The sequence below is a fragment of the Beta vulgaris genome, chromosome 4, assembly GCF_026745355.1.
Source record: "Beta vulgaris subsp. vulgaris cultivar EL10 chromosome 4, EL10.2, whole genome shotgun sequence".
NCBI lineage: Eukaryota > Viridiplantae > Streptophyta > Magnoliopsida > Caryophyllales > Amaranthaceae > Beta > Beta vulgaris.
Genome location: NC_079205.1, coordinates 50,617,066 through 50,634,377, shown reverse-complemented (window position 1 = coordinate 50,634,377; position 17,312 = coordinate 50,617,066). Strand labels below are relative to the sequence as shown.

Genomic DNA, 17,312 nt, shown 5'->3' with positions numbered 1-17,312 from the left:
TTTAAAAAATACAAAATATTGCTGCGGTTTTGGCTAGAAACCGCAGCAATATAATGGTATGTTGCTGCGGTTTTTGCCCAAAACCGCAGCAATAGGTCCTGGTAGAGGTAAAAAAAAAAATTTTTTTTTTTTTGCATTTTGCAAAAAAATTTGAAAGAATAGAACAAACAACTAAACCATCCACTATCATTCTCTCATCCAAGGAGACTATTGCAATAGTCAAGTACAATAATATTACAAAAGTAACCAAATCAAACCACCATATATTGAATAAAAGTAATATTTTACAAACCCTAATTACAAAAAAAATATAAAAATAAAAACAGAACTAACAAGGAAAAAAAAAATTTAAAAAACTAAAATGAAAAAAAAATAGAGATACAGAACTAATAGAAGTACATAGAATTAATAAAGCAAATTAAAAACTAAAAGAAAATGGAAAAAACAGATTAAATCTTGAAACGAGCGACTGTGAAGTTGTTGGTGCGGACGACGTTGGTGGAGACGACGTTGGTGCGGACGAACGGCTTGGTGTGGACAACGTTGGTGGAGACGGCGAACGACAGTGGTGGAGACGAAGGTCTTCAACGGTAGTGGAGACGAAGGTCTTCGACAGTAGTGGAGACGAAGATCTTCGACGGTGATGGAGACGAAGACGAGAATGACGGTGGTGGAGACGATTATGAGAACGACAGCGGTGGAGACGGACGAAGAGGAGAACGACGGTGGTGGAGACGGACGAAGACGAGAACGACGAAAGCCTTAATTAATTGAATGAACGACGAAAAAAAACAAATCGGCAAAATTATTTGTCTTCCTCGAAGATTAAGGTGAGAGGAGAGATGAATGAGGGTGAGGGTAAGGTGAGAGGAGAGAGGGCTGAAGGTGAGAGGTGAGAGGTGAGAGGAGAGAGTGCTGAAGGTGAGAGGAGATGAGAGGGCTGCGGCGTGTGAGTGGAAAAATATGAAGTAAGAAAATAAACCCTAACTGATGGGCTTGCGTTTTATATAAATTTTTCTAAGATATCACTAGTGGAAAAAAATGATTTTGCTACTTATCAAATGCTTTGGTTGTCTAATCAACCCGAGCATTTGTGAAAATTTTAATAAAAAAAATTCACAAATGCTTGTGTTGATTAGTCAACCGGAGCATTTGACTAATCAACACAAGCATTTATGACTAAGTGCTCCGCGCCTCTAGTAAATCAACCCGAGCATTTGGTTGTGCTTTTTTTTATTGCTAATTAATTCCCCTTTACTTCCCTGACTCTTCTAATGAAATTACTACTCTTCCCCAGTATTTCGCCTTTCTGTTTTCTCCCTCCCTTCACTGGTTTCTCTTTCTCTCTCATACTGTTATCATCTCCTTCCATAGGTTCGTAGAAGCTCTGAATTCGGATGGATCCCCCATTTCTAGGGTTTCCAGTTTAATTTTCCCTCACATATTAAAGTGATTTGAATTTATTTCGACCCTCTCTCTCATATGAAAAGCAAGAAATGGGCGGTCTAACTTCGCCACGATTCTAGATTGTTCTAACTCCTCTCTCTATTCTGGTTTTCTCTCCTTTTTAGATCTGAAATCATAATTCCCTAATCCTTCTCGCTCCTCTTTGAAATCAAGAATTAGGGAGGATGTTTGGTGTAGTTAAATCAAGAGGAAGAGAAGTGCGAGGATGTTCGACATTCAGAAATGACCAAGGTTCGATTTTTTCGGTAATTTCTTCCTTGTTTCTTCTATCTCGTTCTTGGTTCTTCATTTTCAGTTTTGGATCAAAGTTCGATTCGTTAATTCACACAACATTTAGAACCTAATTTTTGATTTTAGGCTTTTAATTTCAGTACTTTCCTTTGAATTTTATGTCGGATTTGAGTTAAGGTTCGTTTCATACTTTCATGTTCGTCTGAATCTGAATGCAACTGCTTACTGGCCAGTACCAGCATCAACAAAACCTACGTCCCTCCTCCTTCGTCCTTTAGTCTCTCTTTCCCTCTTCAACAAAACTGCTTCTATGTCTCTCTCTTCCCCTCTTCACTCTCAGTCCGCTCCTTCGAATGCATGTCCAGGTAACTTCGTTCGAAATTTATTGATGTAATTTATATTGCTGTATTTTAGGTTCCTTTTTTTTGGTTTTCTAGATTTGGGGATTTTTTTAGGGTTTTCTTTGATTTCGTTTTGGGTTTTGTTTTTCAAAAACTTTATCACTTACCTTGATTCCAATTCCGGCCACTGCAGCAAACCACTGTTGTTCCCATGTTGCTGTTCCAGAGCATGCCAAAAGATGGAAGTAATTGAGCTCATGCTGATGCTATTAGAGATGTGTTTAAATTGGAGTTTAATGATGAATGTAATGTGAGTTTTCATAGTACTTCTTTTTTTGGCCTTTATGGATCTTTCTATTTTCTTACTTTGAATTTCTATCATCCCAGAATAATATGAAGTTTGGGGGTTGTTTTTGCAATTGATTGTTACTATTGAATTTAAGAACAAATAATAGTTGAACCCTGATTGAGTGGAAGATACCTTGATTGGCGTATTAGGGAATTAAGCAGAGATGAGGCCTTAACTGAGTGTGAACGGAAAAATCTCGAGGAGAAGTAGATGGTGAGATATTTTTTTATATCAAGATTTATTCTCCAACCAGAGGTAATTTCCATCTAATTTTAACTATATGCATCTGCTTGTGCTTTTCACTTGCTGGACTACACTTTTCTTGTTGCCTTAAGGTCCGGATATATACATATTAGGGCATATACAATATATTATAAGACTTCGATAAATCGTGCTTTTTAAGTATTTGGGGTCTTAGGGATACTTGCAATGAAGGTATTGAATAATCTCCAGTAGGTTGCCCTGGTGTATAAACCTTTTTTCCAGTTTTCTCAATGATAATAACTACTCATGTGTTTTATTTATTACAAAGTACTGATGTGTCCATATTCATCTTTAAAGCCGATCATATATCAGAGTTTCATGCAAACACACTCACACTCGGATTGTTATTAGTGCTCAAATGTGCTATGAAGTAACTTCTAATGAACTATGTAAGGCCAGAGGTCGTGTTATAGATTTAGTATTGGTCTTTCTCATGTGCCATATCAAATATAAGATGTGTTGCATCATATCTAATACTATTCTGTCTATTGTAATGAGGGTCATCTTGCTATCATATACCAACAGCTATTGCCCATTGATAGAGAGGAAACTTAAGCATTCGGTCTCTAAAGGGACATCGGAGGGTGAAGAATGATGTAAAGAACTATCTATAGCTCGGTTTTGGATAAGAATTTAAAAGTTGTGCATAATTAAAACAAAACCCATTTCAGCAGTCAATGGAACTTTACCTGACATTGGATCTCCTCATTCTGAAGAAGATTTACGGCGCCATCACTGTGTTCAATCATGCTCTGGATTACAGCGGGATTACAAAGAGTAAATGCATCAGGTAATCACTCCAACTCTATAATTAGAAGAAGAGTGCTAGTGGTAGTAGTTGATGTCAAATAATGCTGGTTGCTGGTGAGGTGATTTTGCCTTGGTGTATAAAACTTTTTTTCAGTTTTCTCAATGATAATGGCTACTCATGTGTTTGATTTATTATAAAGTACTATGTGTCCATTCACGTTTAAAGCTGATCATATATCAGAGTTTCATGCAGACATACTCACATTCCTATTATTATTAGTGCTCAAATGTTCTATGAAGTAACTTCTAATGAACTATGTAAGGTCAGAGGTCGTGTTACAGATTTAGCACTGGTCTTTCTCACGTGCCATGTTAAATACAAGATGTTTGCATCATATCTAATATTATTCGGTCTAATTGCAAAATAGTGGAGCTTGATATGTTGATATTATTGAGAAGTTTTTTGTTACTATCTCCAAAATGATTTGTATAGGAAATTACTATTCTTGAATGTTGTATGCTTGTGTGCCACTGAGTAAGTTGGCGTTATGTCATTGATTTAAGAGGCTCAAAGCTTTAGAGGAGTCAGCAATTTGTCCACCATCAAAGAGCTAATTGGTTGTGTGCCATTCAGTAAGTTAGCTCCTTTGCCATTTGAGTTAAGAGGTTGACAGCCATTAGAGAAGTCACTGGACCAGCGTGCCTCTTTGAAGGGTATAACCAAAGGAATTTCCTTGCTGGTAGCGAAAGACGAGTTGTGTAGAGGATAGGTGTGGATAGCTAAGAGTACCTGGTAAGCTGGTACGTAGTATGTTGTGTGCATGAACAAAGAGTTGTGTGAGTGTCATTATTGGTAAAGATGGTAGCTTAATAAATTGTCTAATTCATAAAATGGCATGAAAATTTCCATAAGGAACATCGTTTGGCCTTGGAGAATCAGGTAATGCCTTTTCACTGACCTTGATAAAAGTTTTCAGGAGCTTTGTAAATCTTCTCCTCATCCCCACCCCTCAATCTAATATAGAAAAGCCATTTATATATGACAAAAAGCTGTTTTCTACTTGGTAGCAATTTTCACCCTAAACCTTGCCAAAAGCTGGAAGGGAAAAGAGTTTTATCATTTGAGCTGTTTATAAACATCAACAAAAAGTTGTTGATAAAGTATGTCGTCCCTGTGCACTTTTGCTGTCAAAAATAAATCAACTTTAGATTATTTTTTCCCATTTTATTTTCAGATGCGTTAAATCGTCTGATCCGCTGTAAATTTTGGGAGGGACTTCTGCCTTGGATTCATTGTTACTGCTTCATCCGGGTAAGTGAAATTGAGGAATTCGTTACTTCAGTAAGCAATAACCTATATATGCTCTGCTGTATTCTCACTTTTCATTTCCATGATAATTTCTTGCTATTTTCCTTTTCCCTTTCCTTGTTCTTCCTCCTGCTAAATAATATCTTCATAAGGAAAAGGCATTTTCCTTATGAATTTTATTGAAAGAATTGAGTCGTGAGTAAAAAATTAAACGGGGGATCATGTATGGAAGAAATATTCGGAATTAGCTGATAGAAACAACGTTCCTGAAGAGAAGAGATTAGTAGTACTTAATTATCGGTTTCGGAATTACTTTCAAACCTCACCCTACAACCTTGAAGAAACATTCTCAGGTAGTAATTAGTTTGCTGCATTTTTTTCTTTGGTGCTTGTGTTTCTAATTTTAAAATGTACAACTTCAATGAGATCGAAGCTTATGAGAGTATGTATCTGCACATTTTTTTGTTGTTATTGTTGACTTGAGTACCATAACCTGAAAACATATATAAGACCCAAAACACTGTGATGGGGATTTAGATAATATCATTTCTGCTGTTAAAGGGCATAATTCCTATCCTCCCTCTTTGCTCTCTTATCATTTGTGTATTCTGTCTCTTGAGAGCTACTGGGGCTTCAAGGTAGATAACAAGGTAAAATCATTTACTGAAACTTTGTATCTTTTACTCCTTTCATTCCAAAAGATGGTCACAATTTCAAATATCACTTAATCTGATAGTTACTTCTAGCCTGCATACATGATAAGACATCAGTGTTGAATACAAGAATTTTAGAGAAAATTGTTTCCCCCCTTTATAGTCCATATACACTTTGAAATAGACCATATTCATTCTAAGAAAGATAATAATGTTTTTCAAACATCCTAAAACAATATATATGTAGTTGTTATTTTCAAATGTAGGGAAAGGTGCAAAGATCTATAGTAATTCAAGCCCTCGGCTATGTTAATTTGAAACAGAAGCAGAAGGGCAAACATTGTCTAGATCTGCAAGAAACCAATTTAAAGTGAGAGACTCTTGCTACCAATCTTGGGGAATTTCGTAAAGTTTCGGTGCGAAATCAGGGTCTAGTGTTGTTTATATTTTCACAAGTCTTCTCATAATATCAGTTGCCTTTTAACCTAACTAACATCTTTTCCAATTATTTGCAGGAGAAATATTCATCTTGCCAAGTTGGAGTTAAGGCAGCAGTGCATGAGAGACTATTGAAACTGATGTAATTAGTTGGATTTTGATATGTGTTAAGTCTGATTAGGGTGAAATTTGTATCTTTTCTTGCTAATAGAAGGAAGCATAATGGATGATTATTTTTATGCTATTAGGGGGTTGATTTATGATTCAATATAGGATGTTTGCATTTTGGAAGTTAACTGCTTCTTTCTAACTTACATACAAAGTGATAAAGGAATTCAAGTTTTAGTTGTTGGAATATATATGTAAGATATAATGTATGACAGAAGGTGCCTCTGCTTTAGACCTATGCATTATTTTTTTTTAATAAAATTGTACAAATGCTCCGGTTGTACGCATAAACCGGAGCATTTGTTTCCACAAATGCTCCGGTTTTCTCCTATAAACCGGAGCAAGCATATAACAAACAACAATGGAGACATGGGATCTCCCTGTCCCAGTTGTCTCTTTGAGTTAAAGTATCCTTCCATTCGTCCATTAATCAGCAAAGAAAACATAGGTGTTGTCACACAATTCATCACAAGCTTGGTGAAACCATCAAGAAATCCTAAATGAAACATCATTTGTTGTAAGAAGTCATAATTTACAATACCATAAGCTTTTCGCAAATCTATTTTCATTAGACAGCTTGGCTTCACCTTCTTTCTCCCATAATGCTTACCATGTCTTGTATGACCATGATATTATTTGTTTCGGGTAAAAACTTGTAATATGATATTTGGGGAGTCGTCTCGAGCTGTGCCCCAACCATTTCGAGCAGGCTTCGTTTGGTCGGCCATAATCCTGCAAAATAAGGAAACGTACCCCGGGGGGTGCCCCGGGAACGCACGTCCGGCGCTCAAGTCAGTAAATAACTTTGTGAAGGGGGAAAGTAGTGAGAGAAGTTCTCAAGTGATAGAGGTTAGATACCTGAGTTATGGGGATACGTTCCCTATTTATAGAGAGTTGTTCCATATGAAAATTGCAATTTGTATTGCCAACAGGGGTATTTTCGTCCCTTCAGTGATTTTGAGCCTAGCAAGATTATAGGCTATTATATATGTCAGGCTTAATTCCCGATGAGGGTCTTTTCTCCTTGTCATATGTTATTGGGCTCGCCATATTTTGGGCCCAAACATTAGCCCCACACTCAATATGCGATAGAAGGCTCTCTGTAGATCGTGTGTTGAGCGGAATTCTGCAGGTTGTTATTATATCTGAAGATAGTTTTCAAACTCATGGACCAAGTACATAATGTATATGTATATACAAATGGGCCTGATGCCAATCACCAATAAAGGTGCTTGTAAGTTGTATTTTGTAATCCACTTTGGTGCCTTTTGAAATATAAGCATCTAATAACTCCCAATTGTAAATTTGACGTTGACTTTTCATGTGGCCCATTATAACTTAAAACAAATGACCAACAGCAATTCAATACTGCTTGTCGACATTTTAGGCGCCAACTTCCATATTTCAAATACTTACTCATTTCGAGCAGATTGAAGGCTCCATCTGCGCACTTGTTTCCTTCGAGCAAGGTAAGTGCCTTCATGCAATCAAAAGGCCGAGGGAAGTGCAGCTAGCCGTCGACAAGGAAGCTTGAGACATAGGAATAATAAGACGTCGAGTAGGACCGAGACTTGACGCATGATATCGAGCAGGAAAGAGAGAGAGAGCTCTAGGACCCAAACAACGTTCGAAGAATACAGTAGAGTTGGTGGTCGTGTGCCATCGTCGTGCCGAAATCATATGCTCGAGGTGGATACATCCATGCTAAACTTCAGTAGCTCGATGGACTTGTATTTTTGTAAGTTGTATGTGGCTATATGAAGATTTCTTTAAATTTCTCGAGCAGGAGAGTAAGGTGAATTGAGTTGAGTGCTTCGAACAAGAGAGATGGATGAGTAGCTCGAGCCTTGAACATGAGAGGGGATGCGTAGCTCGAGCAGTATAAATTTATTAGGCGAATCGTACTTAGGCACCAGTTGTCCATAGGCCGAAGCCTTCGAACTTACAAGATTTCCACATTATATTAACCTCTTCGAGCTAAGATTATTCGAGAAGCTTTTTCTCATACACTCATTTTAACACTTCGAGGGATATGCATACCTACTTCGAGAAAAATTAAGCTTGACATTGCCTCCATGCATTCATGACAAAGGCCTTGGAAGATAAAGGGGCAGGAGCCACTAGTAGAATAATTGCTTATTGTTGCGGTGGTATTGCTGCGGTTTTACCCATACGCAGCAATATATCACGTAAACATAAAAGGTAAAATATAAAATAAAGATACTGCTGCGGTTTTTACCCAAAACTGCAGCAATATAGTATCAACAGGCAAAAAATTGAAAAAGTTGACTTTTTGACCAAACCTATTGCAGCGGTTTTTGTCAAAAACCGCAGCAATACACTAGTAGAAAAATACTCAAATGCTCCGAATAAAAATCCCACAACTGCTCCGTATTTGACGCGTAGCAGACATCATACGAGCATTTGAGAATTTCACAAATGCTCCGGTTGAAAACCGAAGCATTTAGTTTATCAAATGCTCCGGTTGTGATTAAAACCAGATCATTTGATGTATTTTAGATGCCTTGAATAGATCCAACACTACAAGAATGAATGTCAATTGCGACCAACCTTAACGACCGTGCGGAAATCCGGTCGTAAAAAGGTAGCAATTACAACGAGTTTTGAAAGCCGTCGTAGATATTAAGGTTTTTTTGCGACGAGTCTTAAACTTGGTGGTAAACGGTTAAACCTGGTCGTAAAAATTCTGATTTTGTGCGAAAAAACTCGAGCGGGAGCTTTCCCGGTTTTTTAATACTTTTAACGTCCATATAATTAGTAAGTACAACCGAACCAACGGTTGTAAAAGACTATTAAATTAAAAAAAAATATTATTAGTTTGTCAATCCCAAAAAAATTAAAAAAACCCTACACTATTCCATTGCGGTTTCTTCGAGCTTCTTCACTCGTGAAGTCCTCCATTCAACTTCATCCGAATTTCTCCAATTGCTGAATCGTTTGTTCAGATTATCTGGTAAGTTTCTCCATCCTTCATGTTATAAAGCCAAAATCAGATGTCCTCATTTGTTTTTGTTCGCGAAATTGACGGTCTTCATGTTTTTGTTGTACTCCCATTGGCGAGAAGAGTGAGCGTTTCTTGGACTGTATTCAGGGCATCAGATTCAGGGGAATTAGGTATTATTCTTCGAGTTTCAAGGCATAATTTTGATTTAATATTTTCATAATCTTGGCTGGTATTATGTTCGTTTAAGATTTTATTAGAATTTGGTTGGTATTATGTTCGTTTGGTTTTATTAGAATTTCATTAAACGAACATAAAATTAGAAGAGCAATTGTCGAATTTGGCTGGTATTATGTTCATTTGGTTTGATTTTATTAGAATTTGAGTATCATTAATATAATGCAAGATGCTAATCTGTTAAATCATATACTCTTCTTATGTTACTGATTTTGATGAATCTGTTAAATCATCAAGAGTAATCAGCAGCTTTTGTTAAATCTGCTGATTACCTCTTAACACAGATTATCAAGATTCTTCTGTTGAATCATTTCCAAGCTTCTGTTTTACTCTTCCTCTGTTACTGATTTTGATGAAGAATTACTCCTTATTGCTTCTTCATTGTTAATGCTAGCTAATGATGATTCTTTAATGATGGAATCTATGCTATTAAAACGTGGGAGTGAAATGGAATCTGTGATAGCTAATAATCATGATCATGGGACTAGGGGAATTTAGTTGTAGAATTAGGATCAATTTCATGGTCTCGATTGTGGATTCTTAAAGATTAAGCCGAAAAATCTTTCTCTAGTTAGGTGTAAAATGTAAACTAATAATTGGGTAAACTGATTTTGTATTGTCCAGCTCGTAGAGTGATGCAATATTCTGAATTTTATATGACATATATACGGTAAGTGCAGGGATATTCTAAAAGGGAAGGTGTTTACAAAAGCTACTAAGTTATATTTCTATTTGTGTTGTGTCTCTTTTCTAGTTGGCAATATTTAATATCTTATATACCAAGTTATACTACTAATGAGAGGCAATGCTTATGTGCTTGTTGTCTTTACTTTCTTTTCTATTTTAACTTGGTCATGCAGGTACAAAAGTGCATAAACAAATAACCCACCCAATATAAGTATATTATATAAGTATATTCTTGGGGTTTCTAGGTTCTAACTGACATGTTATTCGAGGTTAATTATTTGCTAACACTTGGATTTGGATTTGGATTTGGATTTCGTAGTAGTTAGTATACCAACAATTGGGGTTGTGTAGTGATCCTTCGTGTTGTCTCCTCTTCTGTGTGTTTGACAACAATCTTGCACACTACACATAGTCCTGACATATTCGGAAGGTAAATTATTAGATTCTTTTTAATATTCATGCTTTGTTTATAATTTTAAACCATAGATATTCTCCATTTATGAAATTAGATACTTTATTATCTTATTATAAGAAAACATTACATTTGTTTGTTCAGAATACAATGGCGCCTTGTAAGGAGTGGATGAAACTTTCCCGAGATGATCGTTTGAATGTTGCATATGAAATAGGTGTTGAAAACTTTTTAAAATATGCATTTGATGAGTCGGGAGAAATAGAAAAGATTATATTTCCTTGTGTAAAATGCTTAAATGCATCATTTCAATCTCTAAATATGGTAAAAGATCACTTATTAACTTATGGAATCATCGAGGGTTATACATTTTGGTAACACCATGGGGAAAGAGTTGGGGAGGATACCTTTGAATCACAATCTAGCGAAGAAGTAGGAGATGATGAGTTACTAGATGATGATAACGAAAATGAGATGGATACAATACTTAGCGATTTTTTTCCTAATTGTAGTGGTTTTGCTGAAAATGATCCCTCTAGTGAATTACGGGCTGAAAATCCGAATGATGATGCTAAGAAATTCTTTAGATTGTTTGATGATATGCAAAAGCCATTATTTGAAGGTTCTAAGTCCTCAAGATTGTCAACAATTGTTAACTTGCTTCATATTAAAACTCTTGGGAGGTGGAGTAATGACTCATTTACTATGTTATTGCAATACTTGAAAGATCATTTGTTACCAAAAGACTCAACTCTTCCTACTTCCTATTATGATGCAAAAAAGACCACCAAAGATTTGGGGCGTTCATATAAAAAGATTGATGCTTGTGTTAATGATTGTATGTTGTTTTGGAAAGATGATGAACAATTAGAATATTGCAAAATTTGCAATGCTTCTAGGTGGAAGCAAGGTAAGAATAGTGGGGAAATTAGAACGAAGGAAAATGGTAAAAGAATACCTGAAAAGGTCCTCCGATATTTTCCGCTTAAGCCAAGACTTCAACGTTTGTTATGTGCTCTAAGACAGCTCATCATATGAGATGGCATCATGAAAGGTCTGTCGAAGATGGGGTTATTGAGCACCCCGCAGATGGGAAAGCATGGCAACGTTTTGATGAGAAAAATGAACTTTTTTCTTCTGAGTCTCATAATGTTAGGTTAGGGCTTATAAGTGATGGATTTAATCCCTTTTCTAATGTTGCAAAACCGTATAGTATTTGGCCTGTGATGCTAGTTCCATACAATTTGTCTCCTTCGATGTGTACGAAACCTTCGAGTATGCTTGTCAAGGATTATACCTGGTCCAAAGGGTCCTGGTGATGCTATTGATGTATATTTGCAGCCTTTGATAAAAGAGCTTAAAGAGTTGTGGGACGTTGGTATTGAAACTTATGATGCATCAAAAAAAGAAAATTTTAAAATGTATGGGCCTTTGCTGTTAACTATCAATGATTTTCCTGCTTATGGAATGTTATCAGGTTCGGAGTACCAAGGGGAAGAGAGCATGTCCTTGTTGTCATAAAGAAACTTCTTATATGTGGTAACCTAACTGTTTTAAGCATGTCTATATGCGTCATCTTCGCTTTCTTCCTATTAATCACCCATGGCGAAGGAAGAAAGATGTTTTTGGAAAGAAAGAAAAAGGAGAGGCACCTAAGCCATTATCAGGGGAGGAAGTTTTTGAACAAGTTAGAGATCTTGAAGGTATATGTTTGTCCAAAGATCCCACTAAGAAGACGAAAGTGTCACATAAGATCAGTGGCGATAATTGGAATAAGAAAAGTATTTTCTTTGAGTTGCCTTATTGGAAAACACTTTTATTACGGCATAATTTAGGTGTAATGCACATTGAAAAGAACATATGTGATATTATTCTAGGAACCATCATGAACATTAAAGGACAAACTAAAGACACAACTAATTCTCGTTTTGATATGGAGGGATTAGGTATAATGCCAAAGCTACATCCTATTTCAAAGGGTGACAAAATTAAATTACCCCCGCACCATACACACTATCTAAGAGTCAAAAAGAGATATTGTGTCGTTTTTTAAAAGAGTTGAAAGTTCCCGATGGGTATTCTTCTAATATTTCTGGATGTGTAAATGTAAAAGATTGTAAGATTTCAGGGTTGAAGAGTCATGATTGCCATGTCCTGCTACAAAGCATACTTCCTCTTGTGATTCGCGATCTTTTGGTGAAAGATGTATCTGAGCCTTTAGTTGAGCTATGTCAGTTTTTCGGTGTGCTCTGTGCTAGATCTGTGCAAGTTGAACATCTAGAGAAAATCAAAGCTCAAATTCCTTTAACTCTTTCTAAGTTAGAAGCATGGATGCCTTCTTCTTGTTTTGATGTTATGCTTCATTTAAGTGTCCACCTAGCTGATGAGGTAATTCTTGGCGGTCCTGTCCTTCGTTGGATGTATCCTGGGGAACGATATCTCCATAAACTCAAGTTATATGTGCGTAATAAAGCACGTCCATAGGGCTCAATAGCGGAGGGTTATATTGTTGATGAGTGTATGACTCTATGCTCAAGGTACTTAGATGATGTTGAAACAAAATTTAATCGTCTTGAGCGTAACTGTGATGATGATGATGATACCGCCAGGAAACTATCTATATTTTCTCACCCTGGAAGGCCCTTAGGGGGCGGAAAAACCAACAATCTGGATGTACATGAAAGAGAGCGGGCTCACATCTATGCTTTAAAGAATTAAACTGAAGTTGACCCATTCTGTAAGTGAGTAGTTAGAACATTTGTTTGATGTTTCAGATGTTTTTATTTATTTTTAACTAATTACTGTCCAACATAGAGAATATGCTGAAATGATAGCACATGAAGGAGTTGAACTTTCTCAACATCAACGAGATGTGAACTTTGTGAATTGGTTTAGAAAAAAAGTAAGTTTTCATTTCCGGACAAGTTTAATCTTTGACTTTGATAATTTGAGATTGCATTTTGATCGTTATTATGTGTACTTTCCAGGTTGAAAAGTTGGACGAACAAAAAGCATGTCCTTATGGGGAAGAATTTCTATCTTTAGCACGTGGTCCTATATACAGTTCTAGGTCTTTTAGTGGTTATGTCACTAAGGGATTTAGGTTTCATACATTATAGAAACTTGAGAACACAAAATAGTGGAGTAGTGGTGATGGGTGATACTGGTGAGGAAAAAGAGCCTTAGACTTTTATGGGGCATTGACATAAGTAATCAGATTAGAGTATTTGGGGGGTAATTACGTTGTATTTTTCCGGTGTGATTGGTATGATGTGCTTGATTCTAAGAAAGGAATTAATGTGGACAAATTTGGGTATGTTAGTGTTGATACACAACGGAACCTCAAAACAAATGAACCTTTGTGCTAGCTAGCCAAGTGTCACAAGTGTTCTATGCAACAGATATTGTAAAAAAAGGTAACTGGCGTGTTGCAGTTAAGACAAAACCTCGAGTTACATATGAGTTGGCAGTGGAGAAAGACAATGATTCTCAAAGCATGGAAATCTTAGATGATGCCGAGGATGCGTATCAAGAACGTGAATCCTTTGGCTTTGTTGCATCTGCATCGGCATACACGCATAACGAGATGAATGACGAACACAGGGTTGACATGGAACCTGAGATCGTTGATGCTGTGGTATAGAAGAAACGAAAGAGAAAAACTTAGAGATCCTTAAAATATTATTGTTTTAAGATGGATTATTATTAGATTGCAATATTTCTTTATTTTTCTTTTTTGAACAAAATAATATCTAAATACACTACAAGAAAAATCCAAAACAACGACGGCTTCACTGCGACGGTTACAAAAACGGTCGTTATTCTTGCAGTCAACGACTGTTTAAAACCGTCGTTGCCACCAACTGCTTTTAGAGTGGTCAACGACGGATAAACAGTCATTATTTTTTAGCGACCGTTTAAAACAGTCGTTGATTTTCTTATTTTAGATTTTTAGATTTTTTTAATTTAAACGACTGTATTAAACGGTCGCTGATGACAAAAAAAACGAAGACAAAGTAAAGTTGCCTGTTCTCTCTCCTCATTCCTTCCTCTCCTTAACCGGTAAACCCTAATCCTTCATCTCTCTCCTCTTCAGATCTGCTCCTTCCTCCTTTCTCCTTCCTCCTTCCTCCTCCCTCTCAATCCACCGGAGCAACGGACGCTTATTGAAGAGATAGTCAGATAGAGACTGAGGAGAGAGAAAGTGAAACAATAAAAAAAAAAGAATCCAAAAAAAGGGTTTCTTCAACTCTCCATCTCTAAGAAGGTAAGCGATTTTGATTTCAAGTTTTTATCTTTTTTTTTCTTCGTCTTTTTTCTGTTCATTGAATTCTAGGGTTTTTTTCGATTTTTTTGGGGATACCAAACTGAAAATCTGTCACATTGTCGGCGGAGAAACGAAGAGATATACCAATCTGAAAATTTTGGCGAAGTTAATTCATCTTCTTTCCTAACTGGCTTCCATGAGTTATCATGACATTTTGTAGTTCAATATGTAAATTCTCTGTTCAATTTTGAGTAGAATTGTTATAATATGATTTTATTTGTCAAATTATTTTAATTTTTTTGGTTATTGATAGAAATACAGGACATGAAAAAAATGGTGGTTTGACCTATATCGATTGAAGCATGCTTGTGCTTAATAGCTTCTTATATTCTCATAACATTTTTAGTTGACTTACACAATTGATGTCTGACTTCTTCCTTAATTATTTTTGTTTATTGTGTCCCTTGTAAAATGTTTACATGTAGAAAATTGACATGTATACTAGCGGAAGAATTGATCATTAGTCTATATGATTCCATCTACATATCTTGTTTACTAGCTATCTCTTTAGTTGCTTCATCCACTTTAATCAATGAATATGGGAGTTGATTATGGTTCCATTGCTGTTTCATCACAGCTGGTGAAGGAACTTAGGGCTCCAGTTGAATACATTGTATTGCCTACATTTGCTTATGAGCATAAATTGATAAATACTATGTTTTATGGTATTGAGATTAGAAGCAACTCATGCTCAATGTCTCTATCACGCTGAATTGCTAGTTTAGAATTGGAGAATACCTCTGGTTGTGAGAAGTAGAAACATGAAACATACACAAGCTGATTTCTTTTCCACTCAAAATAAACAAGATATGAAAAAAGGATTGTTAATGGAAGTAATGTAATCCAAAGACCTAGCTTTTTTTATATTATTACATTACTTTCATGCTTTTATGTCTGCAGTGTTATGTAGCATGGTTTGGTGCATGCCCTGGTTTGAAAGTACTCGCTCCATATTCAGCAGAGGATGCCCGAGGGTTGCTCAAAGCTGCCATTAGGGATCCAGACCCTGTTGTTTTTCTAGAAAATGAGCTTTTGTAAGTGACTAATTATGCTTCTATATCATAAAATATGAGGATTGTTTGTGTAATTGACGAAATCTTAATGTTTTCCTATGTAGATATGGTGAATCTTTTCCTGTTGCAGATGAAGTTCTTGACGCTAATTTCACCCTTCCAATTGGGAAAGCAAAGGTATTAAATTTTTTTTTTTTGATGATCTTCTCCAATGATAATATCCATTAATGAACTTTGAGTATAATAATTTGTTTATTAATTTCCTTGTTAATATAGGTAGAACGACAAGGGAAGGATGTCACAATCACTTCTTTCTCTAAGATGGTGGGCTACGCTCTCAAGGTGCGTTATTTTTATAACTGATTTCCCTTCAGTTTAATACACTGTTTTTTATATTCTTTCATCTTATTTTTATAAGATGGAGATGCTCCAAGTCACATTTCAGAAAGAAGCAATTGATTCTATAACTGCATCCAAGGCAAGAAATGGAGATGCTCCCGTTAGGTAAGTTTGTGAGATATCACTACCGCGGGTGTGAATGTTAATTCTTGAAGTATATTTGCAGGTCTCCTGCAAGTATAGTTTACCTGCATGTGTAGCGAGCAAATATACTAATTTGCGATCAAAAAAGATGACAGATTTTTTGAACCATCAGATCTAGAAAATTAGGAATGATGTGAAGTGACTTGAATACAGGGCTTTCAAAGAATCATCATGTTCCCTCAAGGAACACTTTTTTGTTGTGGTTACGCTTGAATGTGATTTATTAGCAATTTATTGATGGTTTGACTTCTGCGATAAACTCATCGAGTGATTTCAACTTTGGTAGGTTATACATACACGAGCCCGTTATTTATCTGATGATGCAGCAAGCCATCAAGGGAAGTGACTTACGAGAGTTGAATATAGAATATTTGAAGAAATGTGACTTTGAAGCTTTAGTTGTTAGAGCATACTTCTTTGTGTTCATCTTCAATCTTGCTTCTGATTTTTAGGGAGTTTTGTGTAAATTAGTTATTTAGTTTTCAAAGTACTCTGACCATTATTGTGGAATGGCAAATTTTTTTCTGTTTACAATTTTGCTTTGGGATATTAATTTGTTCTTCCATCCTTTTCTTCTTGGTTGAAATAATTTCAGTGCGTTGGATTCTCTAATTGACTAAGTATTCAATTGTTATTCCTCATTCTTTTCTATTCTCAAGTTCTTCCTTTATGCAAATTGTAAAGCTTCACCTTTATAAAAGGCTTGAATAATCAACGACCGCCTTAAGCAGATGTTAAAAGGGTTAACGACTGCTTTAAGCCGTCGTTGATTTAACGACTGCTTTAAGCCGTCGTTGATTTACCGACTGCTTAAAGCCGTCGTTGATTCAGCGACAGCTCTAAACGGTCGTTGGCGTATCCTCAATGTTGGTATAATAAACTGTCACTGATAAGTAAGAAAACCGTCGTTGATTTCTTCACCGACGGCTTGGCGGTCGTTGATTCCCAAATCAGCGACCATATTTGCAACGACTGTATTTCAACGACGGTTGGCCGTCGTTGATGGTTTAGCGACGATTTTTAGAGTATCAGCGACGGTTTTTAGCGGTCGGTGATATCATCTTTTCTTGTAGTGATAGTGTTTGGAAAGGTTATGTTTGTTGCTTAGAAGTAGTTGACAAGAGCTAATGTTGAACTAATTTATTAGTTCTTGCCTATATA

At 36.2% G+C, this 17,312-nt stretch overlaps 1 protein-coding gene and 2 long non-coding RNA genes across 4 annotated transcripts; all 3 read left to right on the top strand.

Moving 5' to 3' along the window:
* Window positions 1-1,922: 1,922 nt before the first annotated feature.
* LOC125497022 (uncharacterized) lies at window positions 1,923-2,501 on the top strand. The gene is made up of 2 exons (XR_007273535.2): window positions 1,923-2,063; window positions 2,233-2,501. It is a non-coding gene; the product is annotated as an uncharacterized LOC125497022 (long non-coding RNA).
* A 552-nt stretch (window positions 2,502-3,053) lies between these two features.
* LOC125497021 (uncharacterized) lies at window positions 3,054-6,159 on the top strand. Its single transcript, XR_007273534.1, has 3 exons — window positions 3,054-3,442; window positions 4,638-4,714; window positions 5,880-6,159. It is a non-coding gene; the product is annotated as an uncharacterized LOC125497021 (long non-coding RNA).
* Window positions 6,160-14,249: 8,090 nt separating this feature from the next.
* On the top strand, window positions 14,250-16,763 carry LOC130590998 (pyruvate dehydrogenase E1 component subunit beta, mitochondrial-like). Of its 2 annotated transcripts, XR_008968877.1 has the most exons (5): window positions 14,250-14,535; window positions 15,554-15,629; window positions 15,713-15,785; window positions 15,885-16,112; window positions 16,438-16,763. XR_008968877.1 is itself a non-coding variant. In XM_057393784.1 (4 exons), the coding sequence occupies exons 1-3, from the start codon at window positions 15,478-15,480 to the stop codon at window positions 15,969-15,971; spliced, it is 312 nt and encodes a 103-aa protein (XP_057249767.1). In that variant the 5' UTR covers window positions 15,401-15,477; the 3' UTR covers window positions 15,972-16,112; window positions 16,438-16,763. The 2 variants fall into 2 exon arrangements, 1 of the variants encoding a protein (XP_057249767.1); XM_057393784.1 differs by lacking the exon at window positions 14,250-14,535 and having other exon boundaries at window positions 15,401-15,629.
* The last annotated feature ends 549 nt before the right edge of the window (window positions 16,764-17,312 follow it).

What these genes read in the sequence shown, in the direction of transcription:
- LOC130590998 (XM_057393784.1), top strand. Translation starts at nt 15,478, where the DNA reads ATGCTTTTATGTCTGCAGTGTTATGTAGCATGGTTTGGTGCATGCCCT. An exon ending in TTTCTAGAAAATGAGCTTTT is followed by an intron (nt 15,630 to 15,712) that starts GTAAGTGACTAA and finishes TTTCCTATGTAG; the next exon opens with ATATGGTGAATCTTTTCCTG. An exon ending in TTCCAATTGGGAAAGCAAAG is followed by an intron (nt 15,786 to 15,884) that starts GTATTAAATTTT and finishes TTGTTAATATAG; the next exon opens with GTAGAACGACAAGGGAAGGA.